The 21,774-nt window shown below is 44.7% G+C and overlaps 1 protein-coding gene across 1 annotated transcript in view; it reads right to left on the minus strand.

Annotated features, from left to right (window-relative positions):
- Sdk1 (sidekick cell adhesion molecule 1) overlaps positions 1 to 21,774 on the minus strand; it is an 836,641-nt gene that overhangs the window by 183,683 nt on the left and 631,184 nt on the right. The window contains exons 13-14 of the mRNA XM_042686840.1: positions 19,726 to 19,902; positions 11,074 to 11,210 (exon numbers count right to left, since the gene is read on the minus strand). Coding sequence (XP_042542774.1) covers positions 11,074 to 11,210; positions 19,726 to 19,902 — 314 coding nt within the window. The remainder of the gene's footprint in view (positions 1 to 11,073; positions 11,211 to 19,725; positions 19,903 to 21,774) is intronic.

The raw sequence follows: 21,774 nt of genomic DNA on the forward strand, positions 1-21,774 counted from the left end.
AAGAGAAAGGAATTCTGAACCCCTAAGGACTCAGGGGTCATTATTCTGAGTCAAATAGGTCAGTCACAGAAAGAAATATTACTAGTTTGATTCCACTCTCATGAGGAATGGTGGCAATGAAATCCATAGAGAAAGCAGAAAAGGCTCAGGGAGGGGGAATCAGGGCCATGGTTGCCTGGGCTCGGGAGGTCTTGCTGGAAAGAGTTCAGGAAATGGGTGTTGGTCATGTTGACATACAATGTGAGTATACCTGGCATTGCTGAGGTGCTCTTCAAAACCAGCTGAGCTGGTAAAGCTTGCTCTGTGTATTTTTTACCACAATTAAAATTGGAAACATGTCAGGTACTGAGGGCACGTGCCTGTAATCCTAATTACTCAGGAGGCTGAGATCTAGAGGATCATGGTTTTTGAACCAGTACAGGCACAAAAGTCTGTGAGACTTCAGATTCAAGATATCCAGCAAAATGCTAGGCTGGAGACATGGCTCAAATGGCAGAGTGCATGTAAACAAATGTGAGACTCTGAGTTCAAACCCTACAACTACAAAACAAATCAAATTAAAATAGGAGAAAATGAAGAGAATAACACAAGGATAAGATAAGGCAATGTGTCCTATGAGCAACTCTTAGAAAGCCTGGCCCAAAGTGGGCATTGTGGGGAGACACTTATGCAGGGAAGTTCTGTTCCAGTGGACCTGCACCCCACCTGCTCCTTACTTTGGCCCCTGAGCTTTCCCGGGGGGAGAGACCCTCCTGGAGCCTCCTGGACACAGCCAGCTGAGAGATCACCTGACAGGGTTACCAGGGTTCCCTCCACCTGCACCTCTGCAAATAAATGTCCTCTTCCTAAAATGTCCTTCATTGTTTCCATCTGTGTGCCACCTGCTTCCTCCTGGAGCCCTGACTGATAAACAGCATGCCTCCCTTCCTGCAGTTCTCATAGCAACCACAAGGGGACGCCTCACTGGCTCCATCAGAGTGAGTGACAGCTGTTGCAGGAAGGAACAAAATGAAAAGGACAGCTGTCCTACTCCATTGACTAAAAAGATTCATTAGAAGGAGGCTCAGAGGAGCCTCAGGGCACCGTCTGCTGTGGTTTGAACATGACATCCCCCCCGAGCCTCATGTTGAGGCTGGGTCCCTAGGGCAAACGTGGTGGTGACTTTGAGAACAGTGAGGACCTTTAAGAAAGATTACTTACTCTGTGTGTGTGTGTGTGTGTGTGTGTGTGTGTGTGCGTGTATGTGTGTGTTGTGAACTCAGGGTGCTGTCTCTGAGCTTTTGTACTCAAGGCTAGCGTTCTACCACTAGCTCTACTTCTGGCTTTTTGGTGGTTAATTGGAGATAAGAGTCTCATGGATTTTCCTGTACAGGCTGACTTCCAACTGCAGTCCTCAGATCTTAGCTTCCTGAATAGCTAGGATTACAAGCATAAGCTACCAGTGCCTGACTAGATTACTTTTTTTTTTTTTTTTTTTTTAAACATGGGAGTGTTGTTGCTGTTGCCAGACTAGACTTGTTACCTGGAGCCGGGTCATGGCAAAGCAGGCATGCCATCTCTCCTGGCCTCTCTGCACACATCTACTTCTCTGCCACGTTGGGATATAACTAGGGGCATTGGCAGATGCCGCCTCATGCTGTGAGTTTCCAGCCAGTGGCATCATGAGCCAAACAAACCTTTTCTCTTTATACCTTTCCCAGCCTCAGGTATTCCTCTATAGCAACATAAAGCCATACTGGGTCATCACTTTTTCTGAAGCATCCCCTCCAATCTTTGCCCCCAGTAACCCTCAATCATTTGTTCACTCAGAGCATAAACAGAGGTATAAAGTCCAGAACTCGAGTCACAGGGTCCATTGCCCACTGTGATCTGACAAGAAGGCCTATTCATTTCCACATCTTGGGCTCTGCTCAGTCCTCTGGGTATATCTACAGAACCCTTATTCTCTTCCCTCCCAACTAGAAGATAAAAGATCTGGCAGAAAAAGAGATTAAACTGAAAACTAATACAAATGAACTCAATCCATCTCACAGGCACTCTGATTTGCTAGGAAAAAAAAAAGACACGCAGTGGTTTGGGAAGGATTTGTTCCTTCACAAGCTTCAGAATTGCAAGCTTGCTGAGAACTGTTAAAATTTAAATAGTAAGTCTGTTCCTGACAATCAATAAGCAAAATCCCTTTAAAGATTCTGCTGCTAAGTGCTCACAGAAGTGTACAACATGATGCTTATCAATGGGCTGGAATAGAGGGGAAGTGCCTGGTGAAGGGAACTATCCCATAAAAGTTTCCCATCTTCCACCTCCCCCTCAGGGACTAAGGACTCCTTGCGGGCCTCTGATCTAGAAGGTAGGAATGGTAGGCGTCCTACTACAAACCTCTGTCACACAAAGGCTGTCACTCATCTCCCTCTTAGCTGTCAGGTTCAATCCACAAGGACTTAATCGCATCCTCTGTTGGTTCAAATGCTGGTGCTTTTTAGTCTTTAGAAAAGTGCTAGACACATTTTTCCAAGTTTAAAAAAGAACATTACCATTTTTTCTCAATTAATGGTACCTGAGGAAGGAAATTTTTTTTTTTTTTAGGAATTTTCCTTTTAAGTGTTGCAAGGATCATCTCCATCATGAACCCCTGATGTTTGGAGCCGTGTGCAGCAGGGAAGGCCTTGGGGGAGGTGACATGACACTTCTCTCCAAGTCCAGGAAACCAGGGCTCCTGAGCCTTAACAATGTCATCTGTACTGCACAGAGGGTCAGCGCCTAGACTCATGGATCAGGCTGAATGTCATAGGCCTCGACTGTGCAGTGGGAGGTACCCAGGGGCATCTAAGGATCACAATGTGCACGCATGCGCATGCATGAATGGACGGACACTCTTCAGGAAGACAACATGATTGGGTGTGAACCTAATCCAATTTCTAAGCAATGAAGAAGGTGCAGGGATTGTTGTGACAGTCACACGATGTAAATCTAAGACATGGGAGCGTGCTCAGAACAAGCATCAAACACGACGGCCCTGCCCAAGCAAGAGAGATGGAGGGACTGATGAGGCCGGTGGCAGATTCTGTCTACTGAATGATGTTAAAAGACAAAACAATGCGCTGGGTAGATCTTTGTTTGGATTCTGATTTAAGAAAATCAAATGGAAGGCCAGGAATGGTAGTATACACCTGTAACCCCAGACACTTAGGAAGTAAAGGTGAGAGAATGGAGAGTTTACAGCCATCCCAGGTTACAGAGCAAGACCCTATGTCAAAATAAAATATACTTATAAAGATCTGAGGAGGGATGGGTAGCTCAAATGGTAGAACACTTGCCTAGCATGCACGAGGCTCTGGGTTCAGTCACCAGTACTGCAAAAAAAAAAAAAAAAATAATGTGAAAAAACCCTTTTCAAATGTGTAAAGACTTTTTCAGGCAGCTAGGAAAATATGTTCTGAGTATTAGATAATATTAAGGATGTCTATAATTGTGCTAGGGATGAAATAACAAGAGTTTCCTTTAAACGCTTTAGCAAAAAGAAAAAAGTAGGAAATAGATGAGGCCCTTAGTTAAGTGTGGTTAAAGCCAGAGTTCTGGGTCTACTTAAAGCTTTTCCTAAGAAAAGGTGCACAGGCAGAAACTCTGTCCTTATGACATTGCCATACGGAGCATGGGTAACTTCCTTTTTGCCTTAATTGTCCATTTGGGAAGTAAAACATTATTTTGTTGATGCTATATCTTAAATTTATATATACAGCAAACCTATTTTATTGTAGACCCTTTACACACACACACACACACACACACACACACACACACACACACACACACACACACACACACACATTTGCTGGTATGGTACTGGAATTTGAACTCAGGGCCTTACACTTGTTAGGCAAATGCTCTACCAGTTGAACCATGTCTCCATCCTCTTTTACTCTGTAAATTTATTTTTCAGGTAGGGCAGTACACTTTTTCTCAGAGCCAGCCCTAGACTCCAATTCTCCTACCTATGCTTTCTGCATTGCTGGGATTACAGGTGGGCTTAACAAAGCACAGTAAAAAAATAATGAAATTTAAAAACTGAAAAGAAATTTCAGCTAGATATGAGTGGCTCCCACCTATAGCTGCTCTGGAGGCTGAGATCTGAGAATCTCACAGAAAAGTCTGTGAGAGTCTTATCTCCAACTAACTGGCAAAAAGCCAGAAGTTGAGCTGTGGCTCAAGTGGTAAAGTGCCAGCCTTGAGCAAAAAAGCTCAGGGACAGTGGCCAGGCCCCGAGTTCAAGCCCCAAGACTGGCACAAAAAAAGGAAAGAAATTTCAAAATCAAAAGTTTATAATTCCTGTGCACATGTGTGGCTCCAGTAGTGTGGAGGAGCTCTCAGCCAGTCCCGTGCTGTTACCAGCTGTGTTGAAATTGTGTGATCTGCTGAGTGTCTCTCTGTCTTTAATTGTCAGAAAACATGGCTCCCAAAGCAGGGTTAATGTGACTTGCTTAATTGAAATGACAAAGAGAACATTTTAGATTTGTGGAAAGGCAGCAAGCATGTCATGAGCAGACATTAGGCGGTTTATGGTAAAAATGAATTGAGCATACCCAGTATTTGAGGAAAAGAGCATGAAGTCAGATGGGGTTTTAGTGAGCAGTATTCATGAGTCCCACAGTCATTTTGTGATGAGAATGTAACCTGCTTCATGCAGTTCTAAGTTGGGGAGACTCAGATCTACTGTATGTATAATACAGGTACACAGAAGGAATTTTGGAGTACAGAACTCTGTGTAGCCTGAGCTTTGGTGGCTCCACCCTGCCTCCCTTAATGTCTGTCTCCTTAGAATCACATACCATGGTGAATTCTGAAGCTCACCAGACCCTCTCCTTACATTTGGAACATTCTATTGCCCACAATGGCTTGCTGTGTTGCATGTGTCTATCTCTGCTTTCTGAAACATGCTGGTTAGGTCAGATATTGGTCCAAGACCAACTTGGGGAGAATAGTCTCTGAGGCCCAGGGCCTCTCCAAGCTCCTTGCCCAACATCTCTGGGACTTTCTTTCTTTCCTTTTTTTTTTTTCTTCCGTTGTTCATAAGGCTTGAACTCTGGGCCTGGGCACTGTCCCTGAGCTCTTCAGCCAAAAGGCTAACGCTCTACCACTTGAGCCACAGCACCACTTCCAGTTTTCTAGTGGTTAGTTGGAGATAAGAGTCTCATGATGTTCCTGCCCAGACTGGCTTTGAACCATGACCCTTAGATCTCAGCCTTCTGATTAGCTAGGATTACAGGTGTGAGCCACCAGCTCCTGGCTCTCTGGGGCTCTTTCTTCACAAGGTTTTATTGCATCCCCCTCCTCCCCACACACATGCTTTATTTCCCAAATTTCTGCTAATGTAAGTGTTTTCCCTATGTAAATACCTGTTTAATAAATACCTGTGATAAGCATTGTCTCCCTGGGTGCATTTAAAATCAGGAGCAAATGTTAGGAATGAAATGCGACTCTCAAGATGCAGATGCCCAGGGGGAAAAAGAGCTGAAACATAAAGCACTCCCTAACAACTCTGAGGCGATTAGAAAACACCTCTGTGAGCTACGGTTCAAAGACAGCATTGAAATGTAGAGAAGCTCCAGGAACAAAGTCTGAGCTGTGGTAGTGAGCGAAACAGCAGAAAGCCCATCAGCTTTTAAGTCCATAATAACGATGAGGACAAAGATGGCGAACACACTGTGCAGTGCTGATCACCAGAGGTTTTTATATCTGAGCAACTAAGATCCTGGAGTGCTATGTGCAAGACAGCAGAGGGGCTGTGCATGAAAAGACACCTGAGGCATTAGAAGAACCCAGCCATGCAGCATAGAGAGCCCTCTCCTCCAAAGATGCCGGGCAGGGAGACTTGGAAAGGCCGCGGGCTTCAGAGAATGTTCTCCCCAGGTTGATCTTGGATCAACATCTGACATAATAAATGTGCTTCAGAAAGCAGAGACAGACCCATTAATGACAAAAAAATAATAATTTCTGGCCAAGTGCTGGTGGCTCATGCCTGTAGTCTTAAGCTACTCAAGAGGCTAAGATCTAAGGATCATAGATGAAATCCAGCCCAGGCAGGAAGATCTGTGAGACTCTTATCCCAAATTAACCAGCAAAAAGCCAGAAATGGATCTGTGGCTCAAGTGATAATCATCCTTGAGTAAAACAGCCAAGGAGAGTGCAAGGTCCTGAGTGTAAGCCCTGGTACTAGCACAAACAAACCCCCCAAATGACCAAAAAAACCCCAAACAAATTTTGGATTAATTAAGAAAGTGTAAAACTGTAAGGAAAGACAGATGATGAGTCAATGGGTCCATGTAAACCCCAGGCTTTATTTTATAAACAGATCCCCATTGTATACGAAAAAGTATGAAAAATACATGGACTGGCATGGTGTCAGTGGCTCATGCCTGTAATCCCAGCTACTCAGGAGGATGAGATCTGAGGATTGTGGTTTGAAGCCAGCACAGGTAGGAAAGTATGTGAACATCTTATCTCTAATTAACCACTAAAAAAAATAAAAAAACAGAAAAGAAAAGAAAGAAAGAAAAAAAGAAAAAAGAAAAAGCTGGAAGTGGAGCTATTTTCAAGTGGTAGTGAACTTACCTTGAGCACAAATGCTCAGGGATAGAACCCAGGCCCTGAGTTCAAGCCCCAGGACCGGTGCATGCATGTGTAAGCAAGTGTGCATGTGTGCACAATACATGGACTATTCAATAAATCTTTTTTTTTGGGGGGGGGGTCTGGTCGTGGGGCCTGAACTCTGGGCCTGGGCGCTGTCCCTCAGCTCTTCAGCTCAAGGCTAGCACTCTGTCACTTGAGCCACAGCACCACTTCTGGCTTTTTTCTTTTTTGCTTATGTGGTGCCGAGGAATTGAACTCAGGGCCTCATGCATGCAAGGCAAGCGCTCTACCACTGAGCCACCTTCCTAGCCCCTATTCAATAAATCTTGCTAGTAAAATAGTTCATTTAAGGAAGAAAAAACTCTTGTGTCAGATTATATAGTATCCTTAACATTCCGAATGAATTTAAAGAGTTAAGTGCATTAAAAACCAAAGCTTTAAAAACAAGGTGAATTTTATATTTACTTTTTGCTTGATTGTGTTAAAATATCGAGACACAAAAGTAATGAAGTAGTAAAGAGAAATATCAATATACTTAACTTTGTAAGAATCAAACACTTCTCTATGTCAAAAAGTAATGCACAAAAATTACAGGTAAAAGCAAATTGGAAAAAAAAGACTTGTCACAGATGACAGGAAACACCTTAATGCCCGGATTAAAAAAATGGCAAAAGAGGAAAACAGATCACAGCTGAGAACAGTACAAAAAGCCACCCCCACCCCGTGGCAAATTGGGTCCAATAGTGCCATCAACCAAAAATTGCATACTTAGGCAGATACCCAAAGACCTGAAACTCAAAACCACAAATCCCCTGAAAACAGGAGAATATCTTCACAAAACGAGTAGGGCAATGACTAACATCACTTCCTCCTAGATACCCCACTTGTAGGATTCTGCCCAGTACTGTGCTTAGGGCTTTGTCTCCATAATGTGTATCTCAGCACCAAGGACAGCACCCTCAAAGCAAGAGGGGATGCTTGCTCTTAGCCAAAGAAGCCATCGGCTATGACCTCTGGAAGACTCAAGAAGGACCTTCCCTCTGGACCAGGGCAACATCTCATGGAAGATGCTAAGTAGGAGCTGACAGGCCAAGGCAGAAGGGCAGGAATGGGAAGAGAATTTGTGACATGCTGGGCACTGAGTATCTAGTATGCTCAGGGGCTATAAGCACAAAAATCCATGGGTGGCTGATGGCACACGTAGAGAGGCAGAGTGGTCAGATGGGGAACAGTGCTATGTGCCATGCTAACAAGCCTGGAATCTAAGCAATGAGGCATCCTATACAGGCAGGAACAAAGACAGCCATCTGATTAGAAGCTGGGCCACCACAGTGCTCAAGATGAGGTAGAAAGAAGTAGGGCACACTATGGTAGAGGGGATGGTGAGGAAGAAAGTATCCCCTATCTCTGGGCAGAGCCCATGGAGCCCACTCTGCCATGCTCACAGGGGCTACAGGCAGGGGAGTTGGCTTGGCCTTGCTTGTACTTCCTGACAAATGAGGAAGAGGTGAGGAGAGAGGGACATAAGCCAAACCATAGGCACAGAGTTCCAAGTGGACAGAATTACCAAGGTCCCTGAGGTTAGCAGGGGTGGACTGAACCATGTTCAGAGATGAAGACACAGCTCCAGAATACTGCTCTGCAGAGTTTGGCAGAGGCCCCTCTGTGGAGGCAGGAGTGGTCGGAGGGCAGATGTCAAGAAACTCTGGCCTTGGCCAGCCACTAAACCACGTCTGTGTAGCCCCTGCTGGATCTGTGATTTCCAAGAGGACAGAAATGTCCTCAGCTTGCTAGGAGGAGCTGGTGGTGAGGCTGTTCCTGGGAGTAGAGGGGAGGGGCTTCTGGACTGGGCTATTCAGCACCATTGTGCTGAGGGGAAGCCAAGCACAATTTCCATCCCAGTGCATTTGCTGCTAAGCGGTTCTTTCTGGCTGTAATCAGCCCACATGTTCAGCTGCTACTGAAGGGTGCTCATTCCTAATAAAAATAAAAATCTGATAGCCAGCTGGGATGATGGAACTGAGCTTACTGTTTGCTGTGGCAGGAGGGCACATGACCAGGCTGCAACCAAAGCCACAGATATACCTTATGCTGCTACAGTCAGGGACAGCCAAGAGATAGTCATTTAGTCACTTTTGAGTCTCTTCATTCAATGATACCTGCAGAGGCAGCTCTGAAGGCCAAATGGCTGGGACTTTTGCCAGCCATGCCCCGCCCCCTACCCCCTATTGATGGGAAGGCTCAAGATGGATCCATTTGGGAGGGCCACAGGTTAATGAGACCCCAACGAGGTTCTGCATTGCTCCCTCAATGGAACAAAGCAGCATTTAGAGTTGTGCAGGTACTCTCTTGACTACCATTGGTCAGTCTATGACACACAAGGGCTGGCTCTGTGGTACGAGGGTAGAATGCATGCCTAGCATGTCTATGATCATGGGTTCAATCCTCAGTGCTGAGAAAACAAAAGCAAAAGCAAGGGTAGTGACCCATGGACCCTGATGTCATTGAAATTGATCTCTTTGTTGTTATCCTAGCACCCAGAAGAGTGATTGGTGTAGACAAGAAACTGTCACACAGATACATGGGTGCACGGATGGATGGATGGATGGATGGTTGGTTGGTTGCACATAAAGCATATGTCTGATTTTGGCAAGATGTCTGTCAGGATGAACCAGTCATGCCATCAGCCAGGCTAACAGCTGGTATGGCATCTTGAAGCAATGTTGTCTTTGATATATAACAGGAAGGTAGAACTTTTTCCTTCTGGAAGACAGCCAAAGGCTGTAAATCTGAGTCTGTCTTGGGGGTTCTACCGGAGAGATTTTTTTATTATCTTATTTGATGAGTAGCTACTAAGCACAAGGGACCAGGGACACAGAGAGAAATAGGACCCAGATCTGTCTCAAGAGACAGAGGCCTGCTGATGGCTGTTGGTAGGGTGGGTATCTGTCAGACTTTGGATGACAAGAGCTCTGCTCCTGTCACATTCTCTTCACACACACTCACAGGCGTCACAGCTGTGACACCCTCAGGAAAACCTCATCTTCTCAAAGATTATTTTAATAAATAAAGCTGACCCTTCTTTCTCTAGTTGGTGTAGCTGAGCTGAAACAAAGACACTGTGAGTGGTTGGTCTCCACATGGTTCTCTGCATGGATGGAGGCTAGTCAGTGACCAGGGACCCCACAGGGAAGAAAGAAGGGTACAATTCCAGTGTCTTACTCTGAGCTATATTCAAGACTGGGGCTGGCATAGCAAAGGTGTGAACTTTGGAATCCAGGACTGAAAACAAAACATGGCTTTTGAGCCCTCCCCCAGTGGGCTGGTTAGGAAGGAACATACCCAAATCAAGCCTAGGTTCATATGTGGCACCCTTGAATGGCCAGCAGCATAAACCTCGGTGCACTTTTTAGCTGGCCAGCCACCACTGCAAAGCCACCACTGGAGTACAGGAGAGAGAGTGGGCTCCAGGACGCCTAGCAGAGGCCTGGAGAGCCAGGCTCCTGAGTTAGACAGCTGGAGGCTCCCCTGCCACCCATTACTGGCTGTGAGACCCTGGGCCATGCTACACATCCTTCAATTTGGCCATGAAGTAAGAAGCAGACATTGCAGCTGTGACTGGTGTGGTGTTGCCATCAAATAAAGATGTTTTACCAAAGAGGAAGAGGAGGGGGAATGACATCAGTCACATCAACAGCTGCATGAAGCAAGCGTGGGTTGGGTGAATGGAAAGTGTGGACAGGACCCTGTAGGCTGAGTCTGTCCACAGAAGGGAGCAGCCTCACCAGGAAGCTGGAGACATCAGGGAAGGGACATTAAGAGGATGCCAGTCTTGGCTATCCTGAAGTCAAGATGTGTTAGCCCATCATGAAGATGGAGGAAGAGATGTAGGGACAGCAGAGGAGCAAGCAGCTGGGGGCGGGGGTGGTGAGAAACAAAGGCTGGGGTGGGAGTCAGGATGGCTGGAGGGAAGCAAGGGTGCTCCCGAGAAGGAGCCACTCATATGGCTATGCACCAAGGTTAAGTTAAAGGTTGTGGAGAGCTGAGGCAGGAGGAAATCACAGGTCTGTGCAGTGCTTGGCACCATATGTACACAACAGAAAATTTCTCAAGGTGGAAATGGCTGCAGTGAACTCTCAAACCTTCCCTAGGGGAAAGAGGGAGGCACCTTACCCCTTTCAGAGTAGCCCTTGAGTGCACCATCACCTTCTAGCTGCCCCCCAAATCTAGTCCATCACAAAGAGCATTCCAGGCTGCTGCCTTCCACGCATGGCCCACATGACCTAGTCTTTTCTGCATTGTGGGACACATTCTTCCTTCAAAGGCAGTAAAGCATGTATGCTCACATTTCTCTGGTCGCTGGGGTCCAGACCAGCAGTGAGATTATAGCAGTGAGAATCCAAGGGCGAATCTGATGTCTGCTCAGGGCAGCAGTGCTGTCTCACTTACTGTTTTCAGACAGCTCCACAATGTAGTAGAGGACGGGACTGTTGCCATCGAAGGGCCGTACCCAGGAAAGCGTCACTGAGTGGCTGTGCGAGGGGCTCAGGCTGGCCAGGAGGTTTTGAGGTGGGTGAGGCAGTTCACTTGAAGGAAAGAGGGAAAAAGAACAAAAGAAAAGGGTATCAGGTTGAGAGGAAGTTTGGTACTCATGCTGTAGGATTTTTGGTGTATGACATTTGGAAACTGAGAACATAAAGTATGCCCCAAACATTCTTGCCTAGAAAGAGACAAAGCTGTGCTTCAGCATGTACTGTGTTATTTTGTTTCCTGAACATGATCCCTATCACGATCCCTATGGTACTGAAACAACTTAAATGGGATTCAGTCTGCAAATTCTTTTTCTGGTATTTGGATTTGAACTCAGGACCTCATGCTTACTCAGCTTGCTTGTTAAAGCTGCTTCTCTACCACTTCAGCTCTGCTTCCAGCATGGCTTTTGGTGGTTATCTTGTATATAAAAGTCTTATGGATTTTTCTTCCCTGGATAGCTTCAAACTGTGATTTTCTACATCTCAGCCTCCTGAGTGTTTGTAAAACATTTATTATCAAAGACAAAACTTGGTCAACAGAAAGACAGGAAACCATATAAAGAGGAAAAAACCTGGTAGGGGTGACTCTGAGTAGAAGTTTTCCACACTAGCATTTGGAGTTATTAGCAAAAATGCCCATATGCATTCTTAGACAAACAGAATCGACTCATTTATTGACAGCATGTAGCTATATTGTCATTCTGTCTTCTGCCAGCTAATGGCGGTTTGGGGAAAGCTCTTCAAAGGAAATGTGGTGAAAACACTAACTAAAATCCCATGGAAATGGTAAATAACACATCAGCAGTCCATAAAATGGAGATGCAATTAAAGTAGATAAATTCTAATGAAGTTTTCCTGGGATTTACTGTTGACAAAGCTGTACAACCCACTTCTACTTCATGGTCTTTGCCAAGGACAGGTTTGTGACCTGGAAGCCCCAAGCAACCCCCCTCCCTCCCCAGCTCAGTGTTTAACCCCACATTTCCAGGGGCTGGACAGGAGCTGCTCTGAGGACATGCTGGGTGAATAAAACCTTTTATAAATGTTCCCTGGCAGTGCTGGGAAAAGAGGTGCTGAGGTGTCCCATGTCACCCATTAACTAGCTCTGGGTATCCCTTAGACATCACTCACTGAAGAACCACATGGCTCAACAAAACCCTGTCATTACATCTAAAACTTTAATACATACTCATTATACTTTGCAATTTATGAAGCTGATTTGTTCCGTCAGCTACCTGAGAAACACAGCTCTCCCAAACCCACACAGTGTATAAACAGACCACTATTTCTCATGGAGACAAGAACCACATTGTACATTAGCACAGTGAAGCATAAACTTCAGTCTGAAATGTAGTCTTGTTTTCTGCTTAGTGTGAATTAAGTTTTAAATCAGAGAAAGGGCTGTTATTTCTGTTTGAGTTTCCCAGTAACTGAAATAACATCGTATTTCCAATAAAGACCAATATGAAAGAATACCGGGATTAAAAAAAAAAAACAAACCTCTTCTTTAAAGCCCTATTTCCTATTTTTATTCCCTGAAACTGGTTTGATCTGAAACCAAAGAAATAATTAAATACACCCAGGTTAATAAACAATCTGAAGACAACTAAAAAGTAACCTTAGATAGATACATGCCAATAAGATTGTTGAATGACAATGAATTTCTCTGGTCTGAGATAGAACTTTGAAGCCTTTGGGCATCCCTGAGGAACTGAATTGTCCTTCAAGACAGTTCCCTCCAGTCAGAGAGGGGCTCTTCGACCATATCTGAGTGTAGGCTATGAGTTGACCCAGGGAGATCTGGGGTACGTGATGGAAAGACTAGCCAGGTGATTGGAGGATGCAGGTTCCAGCTAGTGGTATCTACCCAACCTTCTCACCCTGGAAAAGGATGGAGGCTAGAGACTGAACTCAATCACATAGCAATGACTCAGTCAATCATGGAGGCTCTGGACACTGAGGCTCAGTTGAAACTTCCTGGCTGTGGACTATGGGAGCATGACACTTCTCTGGTAGGTCTCAGGAAGGTGGGATGATATAGGAGCTTTAAGTCAGGATCTTCTAGATCATACCTTATGCATCTCTTCACTTGTCAGGTCCTGGTTTTTTCTCCTTTATGAGAAAGATGTAATCATTAGCAAGGCACCAGTAGTTTATTCCCATAAGCCCATATATTCAGGAGGCTGAGATTTGGGGATTGTGGTTTTAAGCCAGCCTAGGCAGATAAATCTGTGAGACTCTCTCCTCCAGTTAAGCAACAGAAAGCTCAAGTCCTAGAGCACAAGCCATGAGAAACAAAAAAGCCAAGAACAAGCATCTCAGAGTTTAAGCTTCAGTACTGGTGCATGCATGTACATATGTATACACACAACACAGGCACACACACTCATACATACACAACACACACAGATGCATACACAGAAAGAGAGAGCGAGAGAGATGGAATCATTATAATGTAAGGGCTTTCTTGAGTTCTGGTACAGACACTGCCCCTGAAGGAACAGTGGGAAGCCTTGTGTTTTTACCAACTAATAAGACATGTGGTTATTTTGGAAGCCCCAGATTGTGTGGCTGCTGCCATGCCATATAGGCAGTTGTGTTGAGGGCTGTGCCTTTGACTTGCAAGGTCTGTGCTAATTTCAGGTCACTGGTGTGAGAATTCCATGGTAAAGATGCTCTCCAGAATGTATGGTTTTCTGACACAGCCACCATGAACTTGGCCAGTGTTGTGGGTCAGGATGTAGCTAGTATTCTAGAGAGGCTTCCTGCCAGCAGACAGATGTGAGAGCAGCTTGGTCTCCCAAACAACATGATGAGACCCTGGGAGCTACAAGTGGCACTTCGTGACAAGACAGGAAACAACTGTAACTATATATTTCAGAGGAGCTGACAATGAGTTATATGTCAGTTTCCCACCAACATGAGAGCTTTTCTTTGCCCAAATTTCAGTCCAGGGAGCACATGGAAAAGACCTATCACACACAGGGGTAGAAAGCCTTTGTCTTGAGGCTGGAGGACCATACACTGAGCACTTCAGAGTGTGCTTATGCACAGCTCTCCATGTCAGCCTTATCACTCGCTTGTTTTTCTGCATAATTAAAGTCAGTGTGGCTTCTGAGTTCCCATCTCCAGCTGAACTGAAGCAGTGAGAGAAGGCAACACCTGCCTACCAAGCAGAGACCCTGAGTTCAAATGTAACAGGTGTGTTAAGAACCAGAGGGTAGGGATTTAAAAAAATACTTAAGATATATATGTACATGTGTGTGTGTGTGTGTGTGTGTATGTGTGTGTGTGTCTAAGGAGAGAAGGGTCAAGAGGGAAAAAACTGGGAGAAAATGAGGGAAGTGGTGACACATTTGAAAAAGAAATATACTTATTACCTGACTAATGTAACTGCAACCCCTCTGTATATCACCTTTGCAATAAAAATTTTTTAAAAAACCTTTATGGTAACATTATTTGCTTTGATTATATCTTAAGGAAAAGTTGACAATCTCTAGCCTTACTTAGAGAGGACAACCAGTCTTTTCTGGTCATTTATAAGCACAGAAACAACTGTTTTAATTTTGCAATTTCAATGTTATCTCTTCCCTACTCCAGAACAAATTTTGCACAGATACACAGAGACACACAGGACACACAGGACACACAGGACACACAGACACAGACACAGACAGACAGACAGACAGACAGACAGACAGACACACACACACACGCACACGCACACACACACACACACACTTCAAACAGAGTTTCACTGTGTAGCCAAAGCTGGCCTCAAACTCTTTGGAATGCTAGGATTACAGTGTATACCACCATGCCAGGCTTTAAAATTTTTTTTCTAAATAAATTAAAAAAAAAAAGAACTTAAAGAGCAATGTAGTCCTAAGACATTTAGTGTAGGAATTGAGAGCTAGGAGCCTAGCAGCATCCAAGGACATCCCTGTGCTTTCCTATAGAGATGTGGTGGCCCTCGCCCATCAGGGCCAGTATCTCAGTGCCACACCCATTGTGATAGCCCAGTGCAGAGGAGGTTTCTGCAAATACCACATGATGCAGGGTTGGAAAGAGATCTGTCTTTACCTGTTTTTTCTCCTATCCTGTATGAACAGTGCCTCTATAATACCTCTTATGTCCAACACCACCTGTTTAGGTATGCTCAGAACTCTTTACTCATCGACAATGTTCCTTTAAATAAGTTCTAGTTATCTTGGAAATGAAGCTTTGGGAAGCCCTTGACCATCCTGTCAATCACAGATACAATGAGGCTCTAATGTATTCCAAGTCCATTTCAGAACATCTTATCTAATAGGAGTAGATTGCACCCAGGGTCTCTCTGCCAACTTTGGAAGGAGATAAATGATCTGCTGTGACTCACAGACAGTGATACCCAATGGATGACCCACAGAAGACAAGGGAACAAGGGAAATGAAGCTGAGCTCTGAGTCACTGTGCCCTGTAAAGAGACTTGGGGGCTCATCCGTGAGCTGATCACACCACTATCACATCACAATGACTAAAGCCAGGACTGGATGGGAAGGAGACTGAGGTGTGGGAGAGAGAAAGAGCTCCAGAAAGGATAAGAGAGGGCAATTGGCACAATCTTGGTGGAGGGGGAATTGCTTAGGCAGAAGAGGGTCAGGTCAGTGTCTCCATCAGGAAAGCATTGGACCTCTGATGCATAAATGATAAGTTGCTCAAATCAATCTTCGGCAGCTTGAAGGAGGAAGGCGATGGGTCTGATAACACTGGTGGAGGGTATTAAATTGCTCACTCCTGATTATGTCTTTGTCAGAAGTAGTTTTGTTGGAAGGAAAAAAAAACCCAATCCAAACCTTTCTTTCTCTGCCTCAGGGTCTGAATTGTCCAGTTGCTCTGTAAATTAGGTTTTCTCTGTACTCATAAGAATTAGTCTCTGATTTCAGGAGGAGAGAGGCAATGCTAATTGGGTCTTTAAATGATTGAACAATTAATCAATCCATAAAGCCTCAGGAGCCTGGTCCCTTTGGTGTGCTCAATAAGGCAGGAAGCTTTGGGAGGGGGCAGAGTCATCTTACGCCATGCTCTTGCTCTATGGCACCAGTAAATTTGAAGGACAGGACTAAAATGAAGGGCGACAATGTTTAATGATAATGACCTCTACTGTTAATTCACAGGCCATGCCAGAGAAACATCTGGAATTTTAGAAGCTCCTCTTTCTTAAAGACTGTATAAAGCAGAGTCCATATAAAATTAGTTGTCCTTTGTGATACAAAACAGACCCCTCCTAGTTGAACTTAGTAAGTACAGTGAGGCTTATTCAGATATTTATTAGATACTTACTACATAGCTGGTATTGCTGCAGGAAATAGGGGCTCAGCAAGAGGTGTTACCTTTCCTGGGTCAGATGGTCTAATACAGTGTGCTCATGGGGATGAAAGTATCCAGCCCCTGTCATGGCAATTGTAATGCAGATAGCAGTAGTCCTCTTTCCAAGATGGACAAGAAATGATAGGAGTTACAATACTGGGGTTTGAACTCAGCACCTCATACTTGCTAGGCAGGTGCTCTACCACTTGAGTCACAACTCCATGATTTTTAGTTTGTTTATGAGATAGGATGTCAGTAACTTCTATCCATACATGTGTTTGCTTGGCTTGTTTTAGAGAGAGGGTCTCCCTAGCTTTGGTCAGGCTGGCCTGGAACTGTGATCCTCCTATGTCTACCACTCCTGAGTATCTGGGATTGCAGATATGCACTGCAATTTTTGGAGAGTCCATTTCCTATATAGCCATGGTACCGACCATGGCTATATAGTCTTGATCTCAATCCTTTGCAGTCAGTGACATTAATGATCAGTCTACAAACTGAACAAACCAAGGCAGAAAAGACAACCTCCCCAAAGCCCCACAACCAGCAGATGGGTATAGAGCCCCTATCAACCTGACCAAGAGCCCTGTCCCAGCCCCCACGAGCAGGAAGCTAGCTGTTCCTTGACCTAGTGATGGCACAACCAGAGCTTAGTTTCATGCTAAAGGACTGAACAGGCATGAGGACACACACTAGATGGTCTATTTTTGAAAATCTCTTCTAATGCTCCTAATTTCTATATTTAATAAAGTGGCTTTTAACTGAAGTGGAGAGGGAAAGGAGAAATGGACAGTCAGGCTTTTGAAGGACCCTGGTTAGCCATAAGTATCTCTCAGTCTCTTGAACAATATGAGGGTTTTTTGACTTTATTTATTTATTTATACTTTGGTCACCTGGGTATATCATGGAAATATCACAGGGCTCTATCTGAACCGTTCTCTGAGAAGCACAGGATGCTTGTAGTCAGTGTCATGACAGTCATTGCGAATGTCCTAGAGCCCAGGACCAGTTTGGATCTGAAGACAAGCATCTGATGTAGTGTTTATTATGCCAACCAATACCAGCATTTATTATACCAACAACTTCCCAAACCCCACAGCCTTCCAAATCAGCTCTGCAACCTGCACCACTTAAATTGTTTTGAATCACAAATCTGCAAATATTTCTATATTTAGAGATGAGCTGTTTTACTAGCATAAAGAAAGCCTATTATTTCATACATACAGCAACAGTTGCTGAAAAAATGTGTTTTACTTAGAAGAAATCAAATAAGCAAATAGGAGGGAAGATATGTAAATCAGTGGAACATAAAAATTGTGTAGAATAAAAAGAATGTGTTATATTGGAAGTATGCAATTTGGCTTCTGCTGACAGAGTCCTTATGAACAGCTAACACGTATTTATTTGATACTGACAATGGGTGATCCAAGAGTTCTCAAAGGTAGTTTAAAAAATGTGCATAGCACAGCTAGGTCCTCCAACATCATCATCAGAAAGAAAGGGGGGAAAATCCTGGACCTGAGGTCTGGAAGGTAGAGGAAAGGGATTTGATGGCACCAGGAAGCTATTCATTATTCATGGGGGAAGCCAGGACATGTGGGCACTGAGGCAAGGGGGGACAGAGACCAGTCACCCGAGGCCAGTCCATTCATCAATTTATTCAACCGATCAATCAGCCAGCATATATTTATTGAGCACCTGCGGTAAACCAAACACTGTGCCAGGCACATAGAATGCAAAACTGTGTTACCAAGGTGTTTCAGGAAAGGAAGCCGAGAAGGTAGCTGGTCCCTTCAAGTGTGACGAGTGCTACAAGACAGAATCAATCAGGTCCTGGGCAGAACTATGGGAGGCACTCTGTGCCCAAAGGCAAGAGAGAGTTCTAGGGCCTAGTGCTTTAAAGCATGTAATACTGGCAGCATACATGACCCAAGCTGAGGAGGCACTGGAATGAATAGGCCAAAGAGAACCTAGGGTCAATGGGCAGAATCTGGATCCCAGAGTCAAAGACTTTCCAGGACTGACCTTGGTACACAGGGCTCAAGACTAACTAGGGTGACCTTTGCTCCCAAAAGGATATACTGGCTAGGGACAGATGGGAAGAGGGATGGGATTATTTCCATTCCTAATGGTATAACAGGACTTTCTGGACTGGCTAGTATGCCTGGTTAACCTTTTCTACCCCCACCACAGAGATGGATGGAAGCCTAAGCCTGTTTGTTCATTCATGCATGCTCGAAACACACCAGGCAGGGTACTTAGCAAGCGTTGTTTTCATTCTTAATCCCCTTGGCTGGGCTGAGGATTCACAGACAAATGAGACACGTGTACTCAAAATGTTCTAGTGCTATTTTTAGAGAATGATTTCCATGGACAGAATCCTTCCTGGATCAAGGTGGGCAAAGTCCATATGAAAACCCTCTCAAAATTGCCTTTTCCTGACCGAACTGGCCAGGGATGGGCGGGCGGGCAGGCGTGTGCTGCTGGGCAGGCTGCTGCCCTGGCAACCACACTCTTTCCATTCTTTCTTTTCAGGCTGTATTTTTGTACTCTTGGGCTTGGGGAATATCTAGGAGGGCATGATTTTTTTTTAAGCAGATAAATATATGGTGGAAAAGTGGAATTTGTCAGCAGGCCTTTCAGCTTCTTGCTCCGTGAGTACAGAGGGAACTGAAGCGAGAGAGACAGGGCACAGGGGAGATCAATAGCTTCCACCTGTGCCACTGGACCCCCCAGGAAGGCCTAGATTGGAAGTAATGGGCAGTTGCTTACTATTTTCAGAATTTCAAAAGACTTAATGGAAAGTGTCTATTTACCCACAGAGAGGCAGCTGGGACTAACTTAAGCCCAAAGTGTAGTTGGCTGTCACACCATGTCACGGCCTGTGGTAGGCCGACCCTGACATCTCTCACTGATTGGAAGCTCTGATGGGCAATCAGACAGAAACAGGACCTCATTGTTACTTAACTGCAGCATGAACAACCTGTAGGATATAATCTCTGTGAGGGAAATGTGACAAAGGATCCATGGGGACAATAGCTATAATTGATGCACCCATACCAAGAGTGAAACCCAGAAAAAGCCTTGTCAATGTGCTAGCTGTTATGCTGGCCTGCTGACCTCAGATGGCTGACTTGAGACACAGAGTGGCCATCGTGTGGAAAGGTGCCAGTAGGGCATGGCAATGCGGGCTAATGAGCAGTGTCCAGGTGGTACTCACATTACTTCTAGCCGGGCTGTTCTGGAATCGTTGCCTCCCTCAGACAGAATCTCGCAGGTGTAATCTCCGATGTCACCTGACCATGTCTGGCTAATAAGGAGGGATCCATCCTTCTCCACCATGATTCTAGAGCTGCCAGAAGGGGTGATGGCCACATTGTCCTTCTTCCAGACATAGCTGTGGGCCAAGCATAGGGTTTTTGGTTATAATAGCTACATGGATGGGATAACCAGCTCTTCCCTAGCTGTTCAAAACAAGCAATGGATGACCTTGTGAATGTACTGAAGGTCATTGGCTGAGGCTCTTTAAGATGGTGCCTTTTATGAGATGTGGAAAAGAAGAGAAACAAAAGAATCCAGATATCAGCCGGGTGCTGGTGGCTCATGCCTATAATCCTAGCTACTCAGGAGGCTGAGATCTGAGGATCGCAGTTCAAAGCCAGCCCAGGCAGGAAAGTCCATGAGACTCTTTCTCTCTAATAAACCACCAGAAAAACCACAAGTGGTGCTGTGGCTCAAGCAGTAAAGTGCTTGTCTTGAGCTGAAGAGTGCAGGGACAGCGCCCAGGCCCAGAGTTCAAGCCCCATGACCGACCAAAAAAAAAGAATCCAGATATCTTGGTCAGTGTAGGAAAGCAGATTCTGATGTTATTATAACAGGACAATGAAGAAGACTGGAAATACTTGTGTGTTGGCAACAGGGAGTCAGTGGGAAATGGTGTGTGCTGTCACCTGTGCTGCACCTAATACTTCAGTGCAAAAGGATGCTCCTTGAGGGACCAGGGGGCATTTCCTGGACAGTAGGCCTGCTGGGTAAAAAATTCCATGATAGAGTTACCCAATATAGGCAAATTCTGTAAAAAAAAAAAAATCCCACAATCTGATCTGCCCATCTGGCAGACGGTTCTTTTGTTTTTTTATTAAAAAATTTTTTTTGGTAAAGATTGGCAGACAGTACTTAGATATTGCTTTTCTTCCTCATTAATCTTCCTCCATGACCATGTTAGTACCTTTCCCACTATCAGATCAATTGGGAGCCAGTCCACTCTTTAGATGTCACTGGGCAGGGCCAGTACTACTGCTAGGGGAGATGAAAATGCTGTTTTTATTTTCTTAGAATAATTTGATCAGATTTTCAAAATAAGACAGTTTTTGAAAGCCTTCGTATTCACAGAACATAAATCTTGACAACCTACTCATCTAAAATCACTTGGAGACAGGACAGGACTGATTCCCTACGAAGGGAAGAAATGGTTTGTCATTTGTAGCCTAGGGTCCCTGGAGCCAAGATAAAGATGAGCAATCCAGCTGCTTGTCAGGAAGGGGCCTTCTATTTTATCACACATAAAAACCTTAGGCAAACCACCCACATCCAAGGGGATTCTTGGTGAGCTCTCAGAGAGCAGAAAACCACAGTTATTTGTTCTTCATTCTTGAAATCCTGCTTCAAATCATTTAGAGTGAACAGATTCTTTTTCTAGTCATGATACATATCTCCAGGTCAGGCTCCAAGGACTTGCTAAGTAATCTTTAACTTGCTACTTCCTGTTTATTTTGTTTTGTGGCCAGTGTTCTGTAAAGAAACCAAACTTTCTTTTTTTTGAGCCCTTGAGTGCCAGGTGGAGAAATGAACATCCACGGTTTACCAAATACCTGCTCAGGAGAGTGCATTACCAACTAATGATCACCCATGTCTCTGGAAGCCAAAAGGCAACTTGGTTCATGCTTTTGGCTTAGTGAGTGGGTGCCTCTGGAGCTAATGATATAGTGGCTGGACCTCTCTCTCTCTCTCTCTCTCTAACTTTCAAGGCTGATTGGAAAAATCAGAAACCATTTTGCTGTAAGTGCCACTTTGCAGACAAAGCTCACCACTGAGCCCACCTGTCTGCAGCCAGGCACTCAGCTGGAATATCTTTTTTTTTTTGTCAAACCAGACAGGAAGAAAGTAGCTTTAGTGAGTCTTGGAATCACCCCGTTTTCTTCTTTACATGCATTTTCCTCCAGCTCTGTGCCTTAGATAACCGAAGCTGCCCTTCCTCTCTGTGCAGGTC

This window comes from Dipodomys spectabilis, unplaced genomic scaffold (assembly GCF_019054845.1).
Source record: "Dipodomys spectabilis isolate Male_0828 unplaced genomic scaffold, ASM1905484v1 ptg000098l, whole genome shotgun sequence".
NCBI lineage: Eukaryota > Metazoa > Chordata > Mammalia > Rodentia > Heteromyidae > Dipodomys > Dipodomys spectabilis.